Source organism: Eptesicus fuscus, chromosome 21 (genome assembly GCF_027574615.1).
Source record: "Eptesicus fuscus isolate TK198812 chromosome 21, DD_ASM_mEF_20220401, whole genome shotgun sequence".
Classification (NCBI taxonomy): domain Eukaryota; kingdom Metazoa; phylum Chordata; class Mammalia; order Chiroptera; family Vespertilionidae; genus Eptesicus; species Eptesicus fuscus.
Window position 1 is genome coordinate 6,384,915 of NC_072493.1, and position 23,669 is coordinate 6,408,583.

At 63.1% G+C, this 23,669-nt stretch overlaps 1 protein-coding gene across 2 annotated transcripts; it reads right to left on the reverse strand.

The window, feature by feature from the left end:
* Positions 1–1,646: 1,646 nt before the first annotated feature.
* LOC103284672 (protein C19orf12 homolog) lies at positions 1,647–7,129 on the reverse strand. Of its 2 annotated transcripts, none has more exons than XM_028143406.2 (3): positions 7,035–7,129; positions 4,399–4,574; positions 1,647–2,609 (listed from the first exon to the last, which is right to left on the reverse strand). In XM_028143406.2, the coding sequence occupies exons 2-3, from the start codon at positions 4,556–4,558 to the stop codon at positions 2,344–2,346; spliced, it is 426 nt and encodes a 141-aa protein (XP_027999207.2). In that variant the 5' UTR covers positions 4,559–4,574; positions 7,035–7,129; the 3' UTR covers positions 1,647–2,343. The 2 variants fall into 2 exon arrangements, with proteins under 2 accessions (XP_027999207.2, XP_054566886.1); XM_054710911.1 differs by lacking the exon at positions 7,035–7,129 and adding an exon at positions 6,735–6,962.
* Between the last annotated feature and the right edge of the window lie 16,540 nt (positions 7,130–23,669).

A 23,669-nucleotide genomic window follows, 5' to 3' on the forward strand; every position in this document is an offset into this window, starting at 1 on the left:
CCATGGATCGGCTGCCACCTGCACGCCTCCTACTGGGGATTGAGCCCACAAACCCAGCAAGGGCCATGACCCGGAATCGAACTGTGGTCTCCTGGTCCACAGGTCGATGCTCAGCCATGGAGCCACGCCCACCAGGCCATCCTTTTTTGTTCCTTAGATGCCACATAGGAATGAGCTGACGTGATCCTTGCTGTTCTCTGACCCTAGGATGCTCTCCATGTCACCATCCTCCCAGCTGCCTCCCCATCCCTGGCTCCCCACGGCCCTCCCCGGGTACCCCTCGCCTCCCAGTGACTCCTTGTCTAAGGCTCGGCCTCTGGGCACGGAGGGTGGTGGAGATGGGTGGGCAGTGTGCTGCCCCCTGACGCCCTGTGCGCCCTCCACAGCCCACGACGATGGTGGAGCACCTGGCCAACACGGAGATCAACCACCAGCGCATCACCCAGGTGGAGAGCTGCTTCCGAGCGCCGGGGCAGCCGCTGGCACTGCCCAGCCCCGTGCTGCTGGGCGAGGGCGTGCTGACCAAGGAGTGCCGCAAGAAGGCCCAGCCGCGCGCCTTCTTCCTCTTCAGCGACATCCCCAATGGCCCCGCCCCCCACCTGCCTGATCACCCACAACTGCCAACCCATCCTGGCCTGATCACCCACTACTGCCTTCCCCTCTTGGCCTCTAACCGCCTCTACCTCAGTCCCACCACCATGGCTTTGTCTAGAAGAACATCCGGAAGGTCTCCTGGAAGGGCTCCCAGTCTAATTAGCATACTACCCTTTTATTAGTATAGATACACGTCTGCGTTTTTCCAAGTTTTTGGCAATCAGCATTGAAAAATAAAGGGAAACAAATCCTTTTCAAAGACCATGGTTAAACCGAGTGGATGCACACAACAGTGATTGACAAGAGGGGCGGGGCAGTGGGCAGCCGAGGAGGAAGTCCTTTTATGCTTGTACCTGATTGTGGACCAGCGTGTGGTGGCCTTTTCAAAAATAACAAAGTGAAGGTTTTTACAAGAAAATAAGCCCAGGGGCTGAGCAGGCCTGAGGGGAGCCGGGTAAGGACCTTCAGCCCCGAGGGGGCTCTGGGGCCCAAAGCCCACTGCAGCCTCCCAGGACCCGGCTGGTCATGGGCAATGGCTCAGCACTGGCGTGGGGCCTCCAGCCCCCGGGGTCAGGGGTGTGACCTCCAATCCTCAGGGTCAGGAATGGAGCCTCCAGCCCCCGGGGTCAGGGGTGGGGCCCTGTCCTCCCCAGGCTGTTTCCCCGGGGAAAGGCAGGCCGGCCAAGGAGAGGAGGAGCTTCAGTGGTGTGGGACCTCTGACCCCTGTGCCCCTGGGCCTGGCAGAGGACGACCCCACGTGAATAACCCCGGTCACGTTGTCTGAGGAGAACCATCCAGATGGGCCACCCTGCCAGCCCTCGAGCAGCACAGACGTGATCAAGGCAGGCGGCCACCCCGGGCCCAGGCAGCTGGGGGGCAACGTCTGAGACCAAAGGCTCCGTCCTTCCTGAAGCCCCAGGTTCCATCCACCCTCCAGGTTTCTGTGCACATGGAGTGGGGGCTCTGACATCCTGGGCAGGAGGGCACCCCCCCATACACACACACACACACACACACACACACACACACACACACACACACAACCAGGGAGGTGGAGCAGTGCCCCCTGGAGGCACGGGGAGGCAGAGCAGCCTGGAAAGGGGGCCTCAGGCAGGGAATCCCCAGCTTCCTTCCACGTGTAAAGTCCCCAGCCCCGGGCCTTCCCTTTGTCCCTGGCGGTGGGGGTGCACGCCTCCCGGGTTAGCGATCTTTTCAGGAATCAGAGGGCAAAGACTGTTCAGAACCGTGTGGGGTCGCAGACGGGCCTGCGGTTCTGGAGGCAGGACAGTGTGGGACTTTAGGGCGGTCACTTCTCAGGGGTCGTCCTGGTCCACCAGGTCACCAGGAGCACAGCTCCTCCTGCCGCAGCGGCTCCCCCAGCGGACCCAGAGGGGTGAGGCCGGGCAGCTGGGCCGGTGCCCTTGGTGCCCCCCACTCCCTCCCCATGAGGCCCCTCGGAAGGGACTGGGGGGCAGGGGGTGCTCTCAGGGGCCGCATGATTCCAGCAGGGCCTGGAGGGGCCCCAGTCCCGCCAGGGGGGCCCGGACAGAGTCACCTTCACAGCCGAGCAGCTGACCCCTCCGCCCTCCGTGTCAGGAGCGGGGATGCAGAGCCTGTCCCGCGGCAGCCACAGGCGCCTCTGCTCCGTAGCTGCCCACGGGCCGCGCCCACGGCATCTTCATCAGTATTGCCCAGATCAGGACCCAGCACAGGGCCCCCGGGAGCCCCCCGAGTTAGGTGCCCCCGAGCCTAGTCGCCGTACTGCACTTCGGCCTGCAGCTCCTTGGTGACGTAGCCCACGAGCAGCGCCAGCAGCCGCTCCTGCAGGGCCTCGCTGCCCATGACCAGCATGGTGAGCTGCACGGCGTCCGTCCACTCCAGGTGCCTGACGATGGCCGTGACCTGGCTGAGCAGCTTCTCCTGCTCGGCGGGCGGCAGCTCCATGAGGATCTGGGGGACCGGCTTAAACTGCCCGCTCGTCATCCAGGCCCCTAAGAGCCCCCCGACGGCGCCCCCTGGGGGACAGGAGATTCGGTTAGTTGGGCTGTTCCCTATGCCAGTCTCGGAGCTCGCTGGGAGCTCGTCACAGGATTCAGGTGGCAGCCCATGGCTCGGGCCACAGCCCGTGGTCCGGGTCACGGCCCGTGGTCCGGGTCACAGCCGTGGTCCGGGTCACAGCCCGTGGTCCGGGTCACAGCTGTGGTCCGGGTCACAGCCCGTGGTCCGGGTCACAGCCCGTGGTCCGGGTCACAGCCCATGGCTCGGGCCACAGCCCGTGGTCCGGGTCACAGCTGTGGTCCGGGTCACAGCCTGTGGTCCGGGTCACGGCCCGTGGTCCGGGTCACAGCCCGTGGTTTGGGTCACAGCCGTGGTCCGAGTCACAGCCCGTGGTCCGGGTCACAGCCATGGTCCGGGTCACAGCCCGTGGTCCGGGTCACAGCCATGGTCCGGGTCACAGCCCGTGGTCCTGGTCACAGCTGTGGTCCGGGTCACAGCCCGTGGTCCGGGTCACAGCTGTGGTCCAGGTCACAGCCCGTGGTCCGTGTCTCGGCCAGTGGTCCGGGCCACAGCCCGTGGTCCGGGTCACAGCTGTGGTCCGGGTCACAGCCAGTGGTCCGGGTCACGGCCCGTGGTCCGGGTCACAGCCGTGGTCCGGGTCACAGCCCGTGGTCCGGGTCACAGCCCGTGGTCCGGGTCACAGCCCGTGGTCCGGGTCACAGCTGTGGTCCGTGTCACGGCCAGTGGTCCGGGTCACGGCCCGTGGTTTGGGTCACAGCCGTGGTCCGAGTCACAGCCCGTGGTCCGGGTCACAGCTGTGATCTGGGTCACAGCCCGTGGTCCGTGTCATGGCCAGTGGTCCGGGTCACGGCCCGTGGTCCGGGTCACAGCCATGGTCCGGGTCACAGCCCGTGGTTTGGGTCACAGCCGTGGTCCGAGTCACAGCCCGTGGTCCGGGTCACAGCCCGTGGTCTTGGTCACAGCCATGGTCTGAGTCACAGCCCATGGTCCGGGTCACAGCCGTGGTCCGAGTCACAGCCCGTGGTCCGGGTCACGGCCAGTGGTCTGGGTCACAGCCCGTGGTCTGGGTCATAGTCGTGGTCCGAGTCACAGCCCATGGTCTGGGTCACAGTCCGTGGTCTGGTTCTCAGTTCGTGGTCTGGGTCACAGTCCGTGGTCGGGGTCACAGCCTGTGGTCCGAGTCACAGCTGTAGTCCGGGTCACAGCCCGTGGTCTAGTTCTCAGTTTGTGGTCCAGGTCACAGTCCGTGGTTGGGGTCACCCAGGAATCCCCCTGCTCCCAGACTAGAGGGAGCAACTCACTTGACCTCCAAGGGACCATGGGAAGCGGCCAAACCTCCCTCATTGCCACAAACTGGTCCCCAGATGGGAGGAGGGGGGTGACCAAGGGCAGGTGCATTGTGGGAGACCGTGGGCGCCTTCTCCTGCACAGACTGGGGACCGGGGTGGGAGGGGGTGGAGAGGGGGGCGGCGCTCTCTGAACAGCTACGGTGAGCGGCCAGAGGCCTGGATCCCAGCTCCCCCTGTCCCTGCAATAAGACAGGAACGGGCCTACCCAGGGGCACAGGGCACACCCCTCGGGCAGGGCGTCCTCCAGTCCGCATGCACGGCCCCACAGGAGGAGCCCAGCGCTTCTGAGACACAACACGTGTGTTCCCCGGACACGTCTGTCCACAAAGGCCGTGTCTCAGACTCAGCTCCCAGCCCCTCCAGGGGGTCGCCGGCTCCTGTGAGGCCCCTGTGGACCCGAGGCTTCATCCCCCACCCCGCGGGGCCCTGCACTCACCAACGGCCAGTCCCGGCGGGCCCCCAACCAGGCCCCCGACAAACGCCACGGCGCCGGTGACCAGGGCGCCCCGCCCCGCGTGCTTGACGGCCGCCTTCATCTTCCTCGCCTCCGAGAGGGAGCACAGCAGCTTCATGGCGTCCTCCACCATCAGGGGCATCGCGTGCCCCGCCGGCCTGCAGGAGGGAGGGTTCCCACGCGTCAGTGTTCCCGCCCGAAGCTCACTCTTCCCAGTGTCCAGGGCGGACCCTGCTCCCGGAGGACCCCAGCTCTGCCGTGGGCGAGAGGACAGCACCGTCACGTGACAAGCCCTCTGTCACCGAGAAAGCGGGGCGGCCAGTAGTCAATAAGCAAACAGGCCCGGCCAGCATGGCTCAGTGATTGAGCATCGACCTATGACCCAGGAGGTCAGGGTTCAAATTCCCATCAGGGCACAGGCCCGGGTTGTGGGCTCCATCCTCAGTGAGGGGCGTGCAGGAGGCAGTCCATCGATGATTCTCTCATCACTGATATCTCTCTCTCTCTCCCCCTCCCTCTCCTTTACTCTCTGAAATCAAGAAAAAGAGAAAAAAAGAAGAAGAAAAAGCAACCGCTGTAAAAGGCAGCCCACCCCCATTCGTGGGCCGGGCCGCGGCAGGAAGACGCACCAGCCAGAGGAGAAAAGATTCAGACAATCCCAGGGACCCGAGGACACGTGGATCCTACGGAGCAGGACCTGACCTTGGGAACAAGGTGACAGCAAGTCTCTGGGGTCAGGAGGCTGTTTGCCCAGCTGGCAGGTGGGACATGGCAGGGCGGGGCAGGCTCTGCCCAGGGTCCTGGGTATGGAGCGCCCCCGCCTGGCGGGGCTGGGAAATAAAATCAAAGCGGACCTATTTCCAGCTTGAGCTGCAGCCAAGCCAAGGAGGCACCTCCCTCTGCCTCCCCCTCCCCCTCCAACAGATGACTCATGCTGACAGCTGCTGAGGCCCAGGAGGCCACAGGGCAGCCCCTTGCTCCATGTCTGTGGGTTGATGAGGGCTTTTTTTAAACCACGGGTAGTCCGGACCCGTCTCCAATGTGCAACTGTCCTCCAGGTCCCGGGGGAAAACGGGGAGTTCTCAGATCAAATCCCGGATCTGCCCCGCCCACAGGCAGGGTTTCAGAACTTCTCGCAGGCCCAGGAGAGCTGCAGTCCCCTGCGCCGGTGCCTTCTGCATGACCCCACACTGGGGATCAATCCCACAACCCGGGCCTGTGCCCTGACACGAATCGAACCGTGACCTGGTTCATGGGTGGACCCTCAAGCTCTGAGCCACGCCGGCCGGGCCCTCTCACATTCCCCGGATGACGGGTCCCCCAAGGGCACAGCTCACTGAAGGTCATGTCAGCCCAGCAGCCTGGTGGGGGACGCTGCCTTCACAGGAGCCCAGGGGGTCTCCAGCCGCACCCGGGAGGCAAGACTGAAGGGCCTGACCCGGACCCGGCGTCCCTGACTCCGTCCTCGAGTCAGAAATTGGGAAACAGCATCAGCCAGACCAGTCTGTCTGCCAGGTGGGGTTGGAGGCAGCGGAGGGCGGGCCCTGCAGGGCCCTGGGGCTGGCAGGTTGGGGGTGGGGAGGCCTGGTCCCCCAAACACCTCCTGACTCCCCTGCGGCCCAGAGAACTGGGTGCAGAGATAACAAGAAAGCAGTCTGCCTCCTGGCGGAGGACCAGGGACTGAAAATGAAAACTCGGCGGAGACTCAGGTCACGGGGTCAGGTCATCTGCACCAGCGGACTCGTGTCCTTCCCGGGACTCGTTCCCCTCCCGGCTCGGAAACGCCCCCTGCCCTGGTCCCCTCATCGCAACACGATTTGGGGTTCTGCCGGGAGCAGTGACTCCCCGAGAGCTATTTTTATTCATCGCAGACCCGTGCCTGTTGCTCCCCCTTAGGAAGACCTTTTCTTTCTAGGGGAACAGTTGCTGGCGTTTAAATCGGGAGATGGCACATGCACCTCGGAGCCCGTCTCTGCCGAAAAGTCAGAGGGCTGGCCGCATGGACCTGCCTTCCCCGGCAACTGAGGCCGGAGCTGCGCTGCGCCAGGCCTGCCCAAGCTCTTCCAACTCTCTTTTTTAAAGACTCAAGAAGCTACCAGGCCCGGCCAAAACGCACCCCCTCCTACATCGCTGACACACCTCCCGGGTCACCCCTAACCCCTCGCTCAGAGCCTCCTCCCGCGGGGCTGGCCAGGTGCGCGCACGTTCGCAGGTGCCGCCAGGACTCCGCCCGCGCCCGTAACACCCGCCCCGACGCGCGCCCGGCCCGGCGGCAGGGCACACCCCGCACACCGGTGACGGGGCAGGGACACAGGTACCTGGGGCACCGGGTCCCTGCGGGAGGTCACACACACCCCTTCCCCGGCTGGTGCGGCGAGTGACGGGCCTGGCACCGGGTCCCCGCGGGGCGCTGGGTGCGGCCGGGTCAGGCGCCCGGGGCCACCCTCATTCGCGCTTCCGCTTCCTCCGGGCCGACCGCACGCTCCGCGCTCCACGTCTCCATCCGGAAAATGAATGAACCGCCCGGGTCCGCCCGCCAGTGCAGGTCAGCCCCGCGGGCCCCGGACTCGCGCGCCTCTCCCCGGCCGCCCCTCCCGGCCCGGCCCGCGGGCGCTCACCTGCTGGAGGCCGGCGCGCGGTCACCCGCCGCCTCCCGGGGACTCGGGCCGCGCGCCCGAGGGTCACCCAGACCGGGAGCTCCGCGCGCAGGCCCCGCCCTCCCGCCTTCCGGCTCGGGCGCGGGGACCTTCCGGGTCGCCATGGAACACGGAGCAGCGGGACCGGGTCCTCAGGCCGCAGCCACCGCGCTCGGGTCCCTGGTCACCAACCTCTCGGGAGGACTCCGGGCAGGGCGTGCGCCCCTCCGACCCGGCCCGGCCCCCGGGTCTGCTGTGTGGCCCCAAGGGCACCCCTGCCCTTCACCCCGCCCAACAGGAGCCCCTGTCTCCCTTGGGCTCTGTGGGCCCTCGGGTCTAGGGACCCACCTCCTCCCCAGCCCCGCGCGCCGGAGCACAGGGCCTGGGAGGAAGGGGCTAAGTTAGTGTTTGGTGACTGACAGGCCAGAGTCTAATAGCAGAGCCTCAGGCCTGGGGGCGGGGGCGGGGCGGGGCGGAGGTTGGGAGAGAGGGGAACTGGAGGAAAGGCCAAGGGCACCTTCACTCCTAGGGCTCCAGGACCAAGCTGATGGGAAGCCTGGAGGGTGCAAAGGGCCTGAGGAGTGTGGGTAACAGGGCCCCGCAGATCCCCAAGTCCCCAAGTTAGAGATTGCTTGTAAGGTCATCTGCACCAGCGGACACGCGTTCCAGCCCAGCTCCGGGGTGGGGAGGAGAGGGGAGCCCACGCTTGGGCCTGGAAGAGGTTCGGTTTCTCTGCGGGCCGCGCCCCCTGGCGGCCCATGAAATCACGGCGGCTCACTCCTTCCCAGGAGACGCGGAAGGGGACCAGGAGGGGAAATACCACCTAAGAGCTGAGTGAATAGCGGTTCCATTGTTCGGCTTAGGGAATCATGTCAGGAAAACGATGTCTGCACCTGTTCAGTTCGAGCTGGTTTAGGCCCAACTACACAGAGATGTCAGCAACAATGTAACAACTAACTACACAGAGATGTCAGCAACAATGTAACAACTAACTACACAGAGATGTCAGCAACGATGTAACAACATAACTAACCTCCCAGTGATGTCAGCAACAATGTAACAACTAACTACACAGTGATGTCAGCAACAATGTAACAACTAACTACACAGTACATGTCAGCAACAATGTAACAACTAACTAACTACACAGTGATGTCAGCAACAATGTAACAACTAACTACACAGTGATGTCAGCAACAATGTAACAACTAACTACACAGTGATGTCAGCAACAATGTAACAACTAACTACACAGTACATGTCAGCAACAATGTAACAACTAAATAACCACCCAGTGATGTCAGCAACAATGTAACAACTAACTAACCACCCAGTGATGTCAGCAACAATGTAACAGCATAACTAACCACCCAGTGATGCCAGCAACAATGTAACATAACTAACCACCCAGTGATGCCAGCAACAATGTAACAGCATAACTAACCACCCAGTGATGTCAGCAACAATGTTACAGCATAACTAACCACCCAGTGATGCCAGCAACAATGTAACAGTATAACTTGCACCCTGGCCCTGCCTTTTTAACCTTTACATCGTAGTTTTACTTGACCTGTTCTGTGTGCTGGTGGGTGTGGACCCACAAACACTTCCCACCGTGCTGCGGTTGCCTGCGGTGGTCAGCACACTGACACGCTGTGCAGGCGTGTGGCCCGGGAGCGACGGTGCACTCCGGGGCGTGTGCACAACCACAGAACTGCCCGACGACGCGTTTCCCGGAGTGCATCCCCATCGTCAGTGACGCCCGGCTGCACAGCTGTGCACAGTTTCAACCACTTTATTGAGCTGTGATCAGCACCCAGAAAGCTGTTCATATGCAATATCTAAAATTCGATAAATCTGGGGCAAGTACACACCCATGGAACCATCAGCACCATCAAGGCCATCAGTACATCTGTCAGCTCTGGAGGTTCCCTGCTGCCCCCGCTCTGATAGAATCGAGTGTGTGCGTGTGTGTGTGTGTGTGTGTGTGTGTGAACACAGAGCCCTGGCCAGGTTGGGTCAGTGGCCTGTGGACTGAAGGATCCCAGGTTTGATTCTGGTCATGGGCCTGTACCTGGGTTGCAGGCTCCTCCCCGGTCAGGGCACATGCGGGCAGCAACCAGTCCATGTGTCTCTCTCACATCCACGTTTCTCTCTGTTCCTCCCCTCCCTTCCACTCTCAGTGCCCTGGCAGCAGAGCCAGCTGCGGGCAGGATGCTGCCCAGCGCTCCAGGACGTATTTCCATTCCTGAACCTGTCCCGTCATCACTTATACCTTAGTTACCTGTCCTCCCCTCCCCCCTCCCCTGTCCCCCTACAGGGAGGCCGGAAGTGTTAGCCAGGGCTCCCCTGGCCGCAGGGGCAAACCCCATATACCCCTAACGGGGAGCTTTAGCTTGAGTTGGGGTGACTGAGGCTGCGCCCCAGCCCAGGTTAGGGAGAGCCCAGCTCCGGGGGTGGGGAGGAGAGGGGAGCCCAGGCTTGGGCCTGGAGGAGGTTCGGTTTCTCTGCGGGCAGCGCCCCCTGGCGGCCCATGAAATCACGGCTGCTCACTCCTTCCCTGGAGAAGCGGGAGGGGGACCAGGAGGGGAAGAGGCTTCTAGGTGGGTTCTCAGGGAAGGAGAGCTGGAAGGAGAGCGGTGAGAATCACGCACACCTTCAGCCCCTCAGGCCTGAGGCCACGGAACGCGGTGACACGGGTACCGCACCCTCCCCGAGGCGGCGGGGCCTCCCGCGTGGGGTCCCCAGCGCACAGCGGTGTGCACAGCCCTGAGGCCGGCCCGGGGGGGGGGAGTCATTCCGTTTCCTGTGCCTCGGTTTCCTCATTGGGAAAGGGCCGTGATAGAGCTGGTTCCCCCGGGACTGTCCGGGAGACCCCAGGAGGCCGTGCGGAGGGTCTGAATGGTTCTGGTTGTCCTGTCCAGTGTGGCTCAGTGGATAGAGCCTCGACCTGTGGCCTGAAGGGTCCCGTGTTTGAATCTGGTCAAGGGCACGTACCTCGGTTGCAGGCTCGATCCCCGGCCCTTGTCAGGGCGCAGACAGTCAACCAACCCATGTGTCTCTCTCACATGGATGTTTCTCTCTCTGTCTCCCCCACTCCCTGCCACTCCCTCTAAAATCAACGGGAAAATGTCCTCAGGTGAGGATTAACCAAACAATGAGAAGAAATAGAAATAACTGCTCTCGCTCACGTCGCAGGCTGTGAGAGGAACAGCGTCAGTAAAGCCCCAGGTGAGCGGCAGGCACCCAGAGGGCCAGGAGGCCGACCCCCACACCCCCACACTGCACCCCATTCCCCAGCCCCACAATGCCCCTGAGGGCGAGGCTGTGTTCACAGAGCCAGCCGGAGCCAGAACTCAGATGGGGTCCTCTGAGGCCAGCACCCCCACCCTCACCCTCACCCTGCTCCCCCACCCGGCTCCCCCAGAGGCTGAGCGAGCCAGCCCCTTCCTCACAGGGCTCTTTTGGGAGAAACTCACCCAAACCCAAGGCTGGGTGACCCCAGGCTCAGGCCACACACACCCCCCCACCCTGCACCCCCCACAACCTCTTAACTAGAGCTCATGAGACAACTTCATATCATTTTGGAAACTGAAAACTGAGATGTTATGCCCTGGCTAGTGTGGCTTAGTGGTTGAGCGTCGACCTATGAGCCAGGAGGTCATGGTTCAATTCCTGGTCAAGGGCACATGCCTGAGTTGCAGGCTCGATCCCCAGTGTAGGGCATGCAGGAGGCAGCCGATCATCATTGATCTTTCTATCTCTCCCTCTCTCTTTCTCTCTGAAATCAATTTTAAAATATATTTAAAATAATAATAATAATAATAATTTTTAAAAGCCAGAAATTCTAAGTTAGAATTCACAAAAGCAACTCTATAGAACTGAGATTCACTCTGAAATCCATTTGTTGAGAGAATACAGTGATGCCCTACTTCCAAATCTGCTGTTGCCTGGCCGGTGTGGCTCAGTGGTTGAGTGTTGACCTAGGAACCAGGAGGTCATGGCTGGATTCCTGGTCAGGGCACAGGCCTGGGCTGCAGTCTCGATCCCCAGTGGGGGGCGTGCAGGAGGCAGCCGGTCCATGATTCTCTCTGATCATTGATGTTTCTCTCTCTCTCCCTTCCTCTCTGAAATCAATTATATTTGTACTAGAGGCCCGATGCACAAAATTCGTGCAAGAGTAGGCCTTCCTTCCCCTGGCTGCCGGCACCAGCTTCCTCTGGCACCCGGGACCTGGGCTTCCCTCGAAGCCCCAGCTTTATCCGGAAGGACATCCGGTCTAATTAGCATATTACGCTTTTATTATTATAGATAATCTACTCTTAGATTTGAGATTGCAAATAAAGTGTGGGGCCCAGAGCCAGGTCACAGGTGGCTCCGAGGGGCCCCGCACGACCAGGCTGCTACGAAGGAAACTCTTTGTAAAAATCCGCCCGTCTTCCTTCTCAGGTCCCACGGGAGAGCCCACCGCACCCGGAAGACTTGGTCTCTGTCGGAGAAGAGCCGTGTCCGTGGTGGCGTGGAACATGCCATTCTCACGGGAGTATGTCTGTAATCGCCCCGTTTCCCGCATAACGCCGTGCCGGGCCAATGCGCTTTCACTGTGTGGCCGTGTCTGCCATGTGAGGTCTCATACAGGACATCACGGAGCCGCTGCTGTGATTCCGGAGGGTTCTTTCCAGCTGCTGGGGGCGGGCCGCTCCTCTGGGGTTGGGGGGTCCCTGTGGGGGTGTGGGACTGTGGTCTGTTAGGGATTTAGTTCAGTGGGAGAGTTTCCTTTGCTTCGCACGTGCTGGGGCTGAGCCACCCCCGCGTGCTCCTTGCTGTTGGCACCAGTCTAGATGGTTCCCTGCTTACCCGCCTGCATCAGCCAGCGCGGGCCCAGCACACGCCCCGCCCTGTGGGGGCTCACACCACAGACACCGTCCCTCGTCCCTCGGGGCTCTGGAGGCTGAGGCCAAGGTCGAGGGGCGGGCCATGGTGAGCTCCTCCCGAGGCTACCTCCTGGGCTTGCGGGCGGCCGCCCCCTCTCCTCTGTGCGTGGGGAGCAGTGATGTTGGGGCTCCAGCGTGTGGGTTTGGGGGCAAGCAATTCAGTCCAGAGAGTTGCACAACTGTCTACTAAGATTGGTGAAGCCCCAGCCGGTTGCTCAGTGGTTAGAGCGTCGGCCCAGAGACTGAAGGGTCTCGGGTTGGATTCCTGGTCAGGACACAGGCCCGAGTTGCAGGCTCGATCCCCAGTAGGGCGCTGCAGGAGGCGGCTGATCCATGATTCTCTCTCATCACTGATGTTTCTCTCTCTCCCTCTCCCTTCCTCTCTGACATCAATAAAATATATTTTAAAAAACAGAACAAAAAACCGGTCGCCTTCTCAGTCGAGTGACCCCATGTGACCAGTCTGAAACCTCACCCGCCCACGCTGAGCGGCTCAGCTCGATCGAGGCCACGGCGGCGTTTCTTTTAGGTGGCGGGTCGGTCCATGCACGCCACTTTGCACCGAAATCACTAGAACCGGCGTGTCCCCACGTCTGTCCCTGAGCAGGGGGGACCAGGGGCTGAGTGGGGCGGAGGCACAGGGTGGTGTGTGTCTCCCCTGCACACCCCCTTTGGACACTGGCCTGACCCCCTCCTTTGCGGCCATCTGTGGGAGTGAGCGCGCCCATGCAAACCTGGGCTCGGCCTGCTGCCTTTTTTTAAAAATGTGTTTTTATTGATTTTAGAGGGAGAACGAGATACATCAGTGATGAGAGAGAATCATGGGCCGGCTGCCTCCTGCACGCCCCCCCACTGGGGATCGAGCCTGCAACCCGGCCTGTGCCCTGATCGGGAATCGACCCGGGATCTCGAACCGGGATCTCCCGGTTCCTAGGTTGGCGCTCAACCCCTGAGCCACGCCGGCCTGCCGGGCTGCCTGCTGCCTCCCACAGACCACACAGACGGGCCGCGATGGTTTGCTGGAGGGTAAACCAGGCATTAAACACGCTGCCTTCTTCCAAACGCCGAGGGGGCGCAGCTACCCTCCCAGGATGCAGAGGCCTGAGGACGTCTCCTGGGAGGAAGGCCCTGACAGAAACCTCTCCTCTCCCCGGAGCACCAGCGGGTTTGCCCAAGGCAGGATCCAGGCTCTGCTGCTGCGCGGGCCGGCACGGAAGCTGCCACCAGGGGGAGCTGGAGGCCGGGAAATCCAGAGCCCAGGCCCGGCCGCAGCTGTCTGTCTGTCTTCACACACCCGGCGTCTCGCCTGGTGGGCACTGCCCGCGATGGCCCAGGTCTCCCCTGTCTCTGCTGCGGCGACGGCGTTCTGGGGGTGCCCGCTGCGGCACTGGTGTCCCTGCGGTGACGGAATCGCAAGGCTGGCTGCCGGTTCCCCAACCCGGGGCCTTCCCCACGCCGTGTTCTCACCCGGGGAGGCTGACACAGGCAGACAGCCCACGCCTCTGCTTCAGGTTGTTGGTTTTTAAAACATTTTTTATTGATTTCAGAGAGCAAGGGAGAGGGAGAGAGAGAAACATCCACGATGAGAGAGAACGATGGACCGGCGGCCTCCTGCACGCCCCACACTGGGGATGGAGCCCGACACCTGGGCCTGTGCCCTGACCTGGAATGGAACCCTGACCTCCGGGTTCATAGGTCGCCGCTCAGCCCCTGAGCCCCACCGGCCGGGCTCCATTCCGGTTGTTTCCAGGGACGTCGGCGTGCGGAGACACTGGCTAACCTGGGCCTTTCCCCAAAGCAGAGCCTGGGAAACGGGGCCAAGGTAGCTCGTTTGCAAGGTGGTCCCTGGAGCCGGCGCCCCCGGGGCCCCGAAAGCGGGCAAACTGAGGCAACGGCAATGAAAGCAGGTTTTAAAGACACCCCCCTCCCCCCGCCCCGCGCTGAGACCTCAGTAACGCGGCTGTTCTCAGAGTGGTTGCGGGATGATTTCGGTGAGGACAGGTGTGGGCGTCCCCCGTGTCCCGTGCGGGCCCACGGCCTGGAGCTCGCTTCCTGTCTCAGCCACGTGCTCAGCCAGGCCCGTCTCTGTGGCGCGTCCTTCCTTCGTGCGCCTTCATTCCACAGATGCCTACAGAGCTCCTGCCACAGGCTCCGGCCCGTCCTCACCACAGGTCTGAGCAGGAACCACAGGGAAAGGGCCCTGCTTGAGAGAGGCGGCCAATGAGATAAGGAAGGGAGTTCAGATAACCAAGGAGGAATGGAAGAAAGTGCAATGAGATGATCTTCGAATGATGATATAGATAGTGGATAGATGGATGGATGGATGAGGGATGAGGGATGGACAGATGGATAGGTGGATAGATGGATTGATAAATGGGTGGATGGATGAATGAATGATGGATGGATGATAGATGAATGGGTGGGGGATGGATGGATAGATGGATGGATGGGAGATGGATGGGGGATGGATGGGTAGATGGATAGAGGGATGGATGGATGGATAGATGGATAGGTGATGGATAGATAGATAGATGGATGGATGGGGATAGGTGGATGGGTGGGGGATGGGTGGATGGATGGATGGATGGATGGATGGATAGATGGATGGATCGGGATGGGCGGATAGATGGATGGATAGGTGATGGATGGATGGGGGATGGATGGATGGATAGAGGGATGGATGGGTAGATGGATGGATGGATGGATGAGGGATCGATGGATGGATAGATGGATGGATGGATAGATAGATGGATGGATGGGTGGATGGTTGGATGGATAGATGGATGGATGGGTGGATGGATGGATGGATGGATGGATGGATGGATGGATGGCTAGATGGATGGATGGATAGATAGATGGATGGATGGGTAGGTGACGGATGGGGGATGGATGGATGGATGGATGGATGGATAGATAAATGGATGGATGGGTAGGTGACAGATGGGGGATGGATGGATGGATGGATAGGTGACGGATGGGGGATGGATGGATGGATGGGTAGGTGACGGATGGGGATGGATGGATGGATGGGTAGGTGACGGATGGGGGATGGATGGATGGATGGGTAGGTGACGGATGGGGATGGATGGATGGATTGTGGAGGGCAGGGACTGAGCACAGTTTGAAAGGGTGTGTTACCCCCAAAGCCAGCACAGGGCCCGTTGCATATGTAAATAACCTTCTTTGAGGATTCATCAGCATATGGGAACACGAGTGTGAGGAGCCCGGCGCCTGGGGTGCACAGGGGTTTCCGGGACAATCATGGTCTCCGTGGGAACGGACGGGCTGGGCCAGCAAGTGGGCCCAGCAGCCGAGTCCCTCCGATCCCCAGCTCAGGGCCTCCGCTGGGCGGGGCTCGGAGGAACCGGACCTTGGCCCTCAGTCCGGAGACGCTCCGAGGCTCTCCCCTCCTTTCTCAGCGAGCAAGGCCCGCGTGACCCCTCCCTCCCACTCGCCAAGGCCACGCCATCGTCCTCATTCACATCCTCCCACAGACCCCGCTCCCACGTCCCCCAGGCCTGGGTTGCTGCCCCTCCAGCGGGGACCGGGCAGGGGCCGCCGTCCGAGGGCAGGGAGCGGCATGCCCGGGGCCCGTCGGCCCTGCGCCCTCCTCCTCGCGGGTGTGGGGGGCCCGGGCTGGGAGGGGGTGCGTGCACAGCTTGGTCAGGGCCTCAGATTTCTGTTCCGTATTTTCACATTCTGATTATTTCATGCTCGGCCTTCTGATGGATTCGTTTGCTGGGAAGCTAAAGATACCCTGAAATGCTCAAAATAGACGTGAGCTGCTAAAAACGCAGCTCTGCTCCCCTCGCCCGCCCAGCTGGGCCGGTGCCCGCTCCACAGCGTCGGGAGCCAAACAGGATTCACAAAAGCGAACAAGTGACACCGGGCTGGTCAGCAGGCCGCGGTCCGCTCAGCTCGCCCAGACATTTGGGGGTGGGGGTCATTGAGCCCCCTTCTCCCTCCCTCCCTCCTCCTTCCCTCCCTCCCTCCCTCCCTCTCCTAAGCCCCAGGTCTGTCTGGGCGTTTAGGGAAAGTTGGTCCAAACGCAGGCCTCCGGCTGTCCTCCCTTGGGCGCCTGCACCTGAAGGCGGGGTTCTGAGGACGAAGAGAACCCCATGCCCCGCCTGCAGGGCCTGAAGGGCCCCCCTATCCCCTCCAGCGCCTTCAGCCTCAGTTCCAGGGGAGCCTTCCCATGAATATCTGCCCCAGAAATAGATCCGATAGGTTCATAACACGACCCCCACCCCCACCCCCGCCAAACCGAACCGGAGCAGGGATGGCCATGGGACCAGCCAAAAGCAGAAACCTGTGAACTAAAGAAACGTGTTCTGTGCCGGCGTACTGAAGGGGACGCCTCCATCTCAGCAGGATTTGCCCCAGGACGCCTGCCGGCCTGGCCCCCAGCCCCCTCCCTGCCTCCGGACGCCGGCTCCCCGGCACGGGCGTCTCCACCTCGCCTGCCAGCCCCCGGCTCTGGCTGGGACCCGGCCAGGGCGGCTCCCAGGCCCAGCTGGGTGGGCGGGGACAGGTGTCCGTCCCCCAGGAGCCAGGCCTGCTGGGCCGCCACTGGGCCCCGAGGACAGAGCCCCCTCACACCCCACAGCGGCAGGGAGCCCCCCGCGGAGCACGGTGGGGCGTGGGGAGGGGTTTGCTGCGATGCAACATTTGTTGGCTGCTTTTTTCTGTTCAAGCTGTGGAGAGTCTGTTTGCTGAGCGGGGTGTTTGTTTTGGGTTGTTCTCTGGAGCGACATGGAAGGCGGCAGAAGAGCGCGGCTGGGAGGGGCAGTGAGCGGTGGGGTGGCCGGAGGGCCCCCAGCATGCCGCCCCCACGCCCCAGCCCGAGCCTGCCCTGCCGCTGGGCCTCGTGAGCAGGTGTCACCCCCGGGCAGAGTGCAGCTGGGCACGTCCACTCCCAAACCATCTGACTGAGGCGCTGGCCCTCATGGGGCACGCGAGGGAGGCGGTGGGCACTGTGGGCGGGGGCTCGGGGTGCCGGGGTGAAGCTCTGGGGAGTCCCTCCACGTGGCCCCCTGCCCCCCTGTGCCCACCACGGAAGTCTTCCCCTTTCCAGACCAGCATCACCCTGGGGAGAGGGTCCCTGGAATCTGAAGCCACACACACACATGAAGCGGTGATCTCTGCGGTCACCAACGTGCCCACTTCACAGATAAGAAAGCCGAGGCTCGGATTTGCATGAGGAGCCAATGCACCCACTTCACAGATAAGGAAGCCGAGGCTCGGATTTGCATGAGGAGCCAATGCACCCACTTCACAGATAAGGAAGCCGAGGCTCGGATTTGCATGAGGAGCCAATGCACCCACTTCACAGATAAGGATGCCGAGGCTCGGATTTGCATGAGGAGCCAATGCACCCACTTCACAGATAAGGAAGCCGAGGCTCGGATTTGCATGAGGAGCCAATGCACCCACTTCACAGATAAGGAAGCCGAGGCAGGAATTTGCATGAGGAGCCAACGCGCCCACTTCACAGATAAGAAAGCCGAGGCTCGGATTTGCATGAGAAACCCAGCTCGGCCAGACCTGCCAGTTCCCTCTCGCCTGCCGGGCGCCCTCGCCCGGGGCCTGGGTGGGGAGGCCTCCCCTTCCCTGAATACCAGTGTTCTGGAATCTCCGGGGTCTGGTCCTGGCTCCGCGTCAGTAAACTAGAAAGGCGTCCCCAGGGTCCCCGTCCCAGCAGGGCCTGTGTCATGGCCCCCACTGGCCCTGACCCAGAGGGTGCTGGGATGAGCTGGACAGGGGCTTGGGTGTGGGTGGGCAGCCTGGGAACCATGGGGCTTGGGTATTGGGTGGGCAGCCTGGGAAACCATGATAAGGGCAGGTGCCCACCTCTGCACCTGGCCCTCCTCTGCCCGGCAGAAGGCCCTTCTTCCCCTGGCCCTGGCCGGAGGGCGGAGCCTGCTGCCCCAGGGCAGAGCCTGGCTGCACTACCGCCGCTGACCATCAGAGGGCGCGCGGACCCGAGGCCGCTGCAGAGGGGGCCTGCTAGGTCTTGGTTCAGGGAGGGCCTCCATCCCAGGAGCCTGCCTCGAGCATCTTCAAGAAGAAAACAGGGCCGAAACCGGTTCAGCTCAGTGGCTAGAGCGTCGGCCTTCGGACTGAGGGGTCCCGGGTTCAATTCCGGTCAAGGGCATGTACCTTGGTTGCGGGCATGTCCCCAGTGGGGGGGGGGGGGGGGTGCAGGAGGCAGCTGATTGATGTTTCTAGCTCTCTGTCCTTCTCCCTTCCTCTCTGTAGAAGATCAGTAAAATATATATTAAAAAGAAGAAGAAGAAGAAAACAGGGCAGGGCGGGCGTGGCTCAGTGGCCGAGCGTCAACCTATGACCCAGGAGGTCACGGTTCAATTCCTGGTCAGGGCACTGCCCCGGGGTGTGGGCTGGATCCCTGTGTGGGGCGTGCAGGAGGCAGCAGTCCATGATTCTCTCTCATCTTGGATGTTTCTCCCTCTCTCTTCCTCTCTGAAATCAATAAAAATACATTTTAAAAAAGAAGAAGGAGACAGGACCCCAGGCCTCTGGGTCGGCCTCTCCCGCCCCCCACGTTGGGCTGATGGGAGCTCTGCCCCCCAAGAGCACCCCCTCAAAGCTTAGTCCTTGGGAGACACATGCTGCTCCCAGCTTGTCGAGTGGCAAAGAATCACGGCAGGAAGAAATAGCAATATTTTCGCGTTTTCAAATGCTATTTTAACACAAATACCAGAGCAACGCTCGCAGAAATGTCTGTGCGCGTGGCAGCTGGTGTGAGAAGCAGTGTGAGGGTGCAGATGGGGGAGAGCCGGGCGCCAGTGCCGCTGTTTCACCAACACGCCGCCAGCCTGGCGCTGCCTGCTGCTCCCCTCGGCCCGCGAGCCCCCCCCCCCCCCCGCCCCGGGAAGGACAGGGCCTCCAGAGTGGCCGGCACTTTCTCTGCTTCATCTGCTCGTTCCACAGTCGCCGTGATTTCGGGGGAATTCGCATGGAAAGGCAGCTCTCTTTCCCCCCTTTTCTCAAGCTGCCTGAGGCTCCAGAAGCTGCGGGGGGGGGGGGGGTCGGCTAGCAGCCACGTCCCCTCCGCTCTCCCCTCCGGTCTCCCCTCCGCTCTCCCCTCCGGTCTCCTGGGTTCGGAACTGGCACAGCGGGAACAGAATCGCCCTAAATGCGCTGGCCGGCGGGGCTCAGTGGTGGATCACTGACCTAGGAACCAGGAGGTCACGGTTGGATTCCCGGTCAGGGCACAGCCCGGGTTGCGGGCTCCATCCCCAGTAGGGGGCGTGCAGGAGGCAGCCGGTCCATGATTCTTTCAAATTATTGATGTTTTTCTCCCTCTCCTTTCCTCTCTGAATCAATGAAAATGTTTTTAGAAATTAAAAAGAATCCCCCTAAATGCGAGCTAAGGGGCCGATGTCGGGGCTCCCATAAGTTCCCAGAGGACGGGTGTGGGGAGGGAGCAGAGCAGGTCTGAGCCTTTCCTGCCCCGCCCCCCCCCCCCCCCAAGTGGAAGAAACACAACCCCATCCTCGGGAAGGCCACAGGCCGCCCTGACGCCGGTCTCTGGGGCGCCTATGCGGCCTCCATCACGTGGCTGTGCCGCAGGAAATGTCGGGGGCACGGGCTCGCGCCCAGAGCCCTGCATCGCCCTGACATCACTCAGGCCCGCAGGCCAGGAGGGGTGGTCCTGCGGCCCCGCCCGGCCCTGAGGGCTGGGGGCTGCCCGCTCCGCCTCCACTGCCCGGGCGCCCCCAGTGCCCGTCCCTGGAGCCCTGGCAGCGGACGGCTCCCCGCGGGCACCAGGACCAGGACGCGCTGCCTCCGGCGGTCCCGTTCCTGTTCCTGTGGGTTCTGCTCCATTAGGTGCCACACCGATGGCCTCGCTCAGGAAGCACTGCGGCCGCACGCCCCCAGGGCCGCAGGGAGGGCTGCGGGGCCGGAGAGGCGGGGGTGGAATCACGTCCCCCAAATGCGTGTGGAAGCCTGACCCCACTGCTCTGAACGTGCCCGTGTGTGGAGAGAGGGTCTCTGCAGCGTCCCGAGCTAAGCCGAGACGATGCCGGGGGAGGGGCCCCCTCAGTGCCCGGTGTCCCCTCAGCTCCCTCCGTCCTCTCCCGCTGCAGGAAGATTTTAAATATATTTGTATTGATCTCAGAGAGGAAGGGAGAGGGAGACAGATAGAAGCATCAATGATGAGAGAGAACCATGCACCGGCCGCCTCCTGCACGCCCCACGCTGGGGATGTAGCCCGCAACCCGGGCCTGTGCCCTGACCAGGCATTGAACGGTCACCTCCTGGGTCCTAGGCCAGCACTCAGCCCTGAGCCCCGCGGCCGGGCCGGGCAGGAGACTTAATTCGCGTGGACACGCTCTCAGCTCGGGGGGGGGGGGGGGGGGGGGGGGGGGGGGAGAAGGCAGCCCAGGAGGCGGCCTCTCCCAGAGCCCCTTTGGCCGGAAGGAGCATGCTGTCTGGGAGGCTGAGGAGGGGCCTGGCTGGAGCGTGCAGGGGGGGAGTGGAGGGAGCCCGAGCCCTGTGAGGAGCAGAGGGGAGGCTGGGAGGGCTGGGTGCCTGCAGGGAACCTCCCCCTGAGGCCTTTGTGGACGGGCGGGCCCTCAGGCTCCCCGCCCTGCCGCCCGGAGACACCTGCCCGCGGCAGACACAGCCGGACACTTCCCCACGTGTCGCTCGGCCTGTGACGTCCTGGGCTCCGTCCCATTCCACCCGGGGGTAGGGGTGTGTGTGTGTGGGGGGGGGGCGCGGGGGCTGTCACCATGTCCTCCTATGGCTCCCGGGTCCTGGGCAGGTGCCCCGTCTCGGGGCAGCTAACGGCTTTCTGGCCGGCAACTCAGGCCCCACCTCTGTGCCTTGGGGTGCCGCGTTGGTAGAGACGAGGGGTCATCGGAGGTGAACAGGCTGAAAGCTATAAGAGCCCCTGCCTCCAGCGGAGGGCACAGGTGTGTGGGGAGGAGTGTGAGGGCACAGGTGTGTGAGGGGAGGAGGGTGAGGGGAGTTGTGTGAGGGGAGGTGTGTGGGGGGAGGAGGGTGGAGGAAAAAGGGTGAGGGGAGGAGGGTGAGGGGAGTAGGGTGAGGGAAGGTGTGTGAGGGAGGGAGGGCGAGGGGGGAGGGCGAGGGGAGGAGGATGAGGGGAGGTGTGTGGGGGAGGAGGGTGGGGGGAGGAGGGTGAGGGGAGTTGTGTGAGGGGAGGAGGGTGAGGGGAGTTATGTGAGGGGAGTTGTGTGGGGGGAGGAGGGTGGGGGAAGAAGGGTGAGGGGAGGAGGGTGAGGGAAGGTGTGTGGGGGGAGGAGGGAGAGGGGAAGAGGTGAGGGGAGGTGTGTGAGGGAGGGCGTGGGGGGAGGGCGAGGGGAGGAGGATGAGGGGAGGTGTGTGGGGGAGGAGGGTGGGGGAAGGAGGATGGGGGGAGGAGGGTGGAGGGTGGGGGAAGGTGTGTAAGGGAGGGAGGGCGAGGGTGAGGGGAGGAGGGTGAGGGAAGAAGGGTGAGGGGAGGTGTGGGGGGGGAGGAGGGGGAGGGGAGGAGGGTGGGGGAGGAGGGGGAGGGGAGGAGGGTGAGGGAAGAAGGGTGAGGGGAGGTGTGTGGGGGGAGGAGGGGGGAGGGAGGAGGGTGAGGGGAGGGGGGTGGGGGAAGGTGTGTGAGGGAGGGAGGGCGAGGGGGGAGGGCGAGGGGGGAGGGTGAGGGGAGGAGGGTGAAGGCTGCCATTCTCCCTCAGTACCTGGCGGCCCGTCGTCATGGGGACCTGGAGGTTGGTGGGAGGAGGGGATGACATGAGCTCACTCAGCGGTGAGGCCGCCTGAACCCGCTCTGGAGGCCGAGCCTGGCACCGCGGGTTCCTGGCCATTCCCTGAGCCCCCGCAGCACGGGCCTCGCCACGCCTCCTGGGACACGGATTGGGGAGCAGAGGCTGAGGGCCCTGTGTCAGGAGGGGGGGAGACACCCCACCTCCCAGACCCGTGGCCACCGCAGCCCCGCCACCCGCCTCGCTGCTGCCCGGGGCCTGGGCCCCTCAGGAGGCTCTGTGGGCGCCGCCTGCTCGCTGTTGGGGCCGTTGCAGGTGGGCGGGGAGCGGGGCTGGCGGGCTGTGCAGGGACAGGGCAGGTGGTGTGGCAGCAGCGTGGGGGTCAGAACCCAGGACAGGCCTCTGCTGGTGGCGCAGCCCGGGGTGCAGGGCATGGTGCCTGGAGGGGGGCTGGCTCAGGCAGCTGCACAGCGCCCACCCGGATGGAGGCCCCGCTGCCCACACACAGGCCTCCTCTCTGGAGCTGGAGTGGGTGCCCCGCCCGGCCGGGTGGCTCAGTGGTTGAGCGTCGGCCGTGAACCAGGAGGCCACAGCTCGATTCCCGGTCAGGGCACATGCTCGGGGTTTGGTTTTGATCCCCAGTCAGGGGCGTGCAGGAGGCAGCCGATCGGTGATTCTCTCATCATCAATGTTTCCATCTCTCTCCCTCCCCTCCCTCTCTGAAATCAATAAACACATATATATATTAAAAGAGTGGTGCCCCCCCCTGTGCTGACGAGGACCAGCCTCCTGCAGCAGGGGGCCGGCGGGAGGGAGGTGGCAGCCCCAGCTGAGAGCCAGCGGGCACTGCCAGGCCCCGCACGAGGCCTGGCGCGGGCAGCAGGAGGCCATCCATCAGCAGAGGGGCCTGCGGGGACCCCCACCCTGCTCGTGGGCCTCCATCTCCTGCCGCGCCCCCCCCCCACCCCCGCACACAGGCCTGGGATCCCCTCCCCCGCCCTGAGGCCCAGCACCAATGACAGAGCCAGTGGATGGGCACTTCAGGGGGCATTTTCTTTATGGCCCGACCGAGGGGCATAAAGCCCGCTCCGCTCTGTGCCCATCCCGCCGCTCATGTCCTTTCCTGGCTCCTGCCGCAGAGGCCGGGCGGCGGGCACTCGGGAGCCGCCTTCCCCCCAACAGGCTGCTGTTTACACTTCCTCTCCCCCTGAGCCTCCCAGAAGTTTCCATGAAAACAGATGGAGGTAATCAAAGACTTCCTGGCCCGCACAGCGCTGCTCCCGGTGCTTCCTTGAGCCTCTGCTGGCGGGAGGCTCCCAGAGGCTCCTAACGGGGCCCCAGCCTCCCCGGGGCAGGGGCACCCTCGGGGCTGCAGATCCACTCTTTCCCCAGAGTTCTGAGTCAGGAACGGGAATAGCAGCTCGGCAGCCCCGGCCTCTTCCAGTTCTGCTGGGCTCACGTGGCAGCGTGGGGTCTGCGCAGCCTCAGGGCACCGAGGCGGGAGGGCATGTCCCCATTTTGCAGATGGGAAGGAGGAGGCCGTAGCTGAAGGGACCGCCTCGGTGCCTTCTGCCCCAGATTCCTGACATTCCAGGAAAAAGGTGGGTGCTGCCGGCCTCCTTCCTTGTGGCAGGCAGGCCCGCTGCCGGCCTTGTCCCCACGCCGGTGTCGCCTGTGTGGGCTTCTGTCCGGTGCCGGGAGGGGCTCCTCGCCCTGGCGGGGTGGGACAGAGGGCCAGGTCCAGGGCTCCCCCCCTGCGCTCCCTGCATCTCACCAGGCACAGCCAGTGTGAGCTGAGCAGAGCTAGCAAAATGATGTTTAAATCGTTTTTAGTCCGGCCGTCGTGGCTCAGTGGTGGAGCATTGACCTATGAACCAGGAGGTCACTGTCTGATTCCTGGTCAGGGCACAGGCCCAGGTTGCGGGCTCGATCCCCAGTAGGGG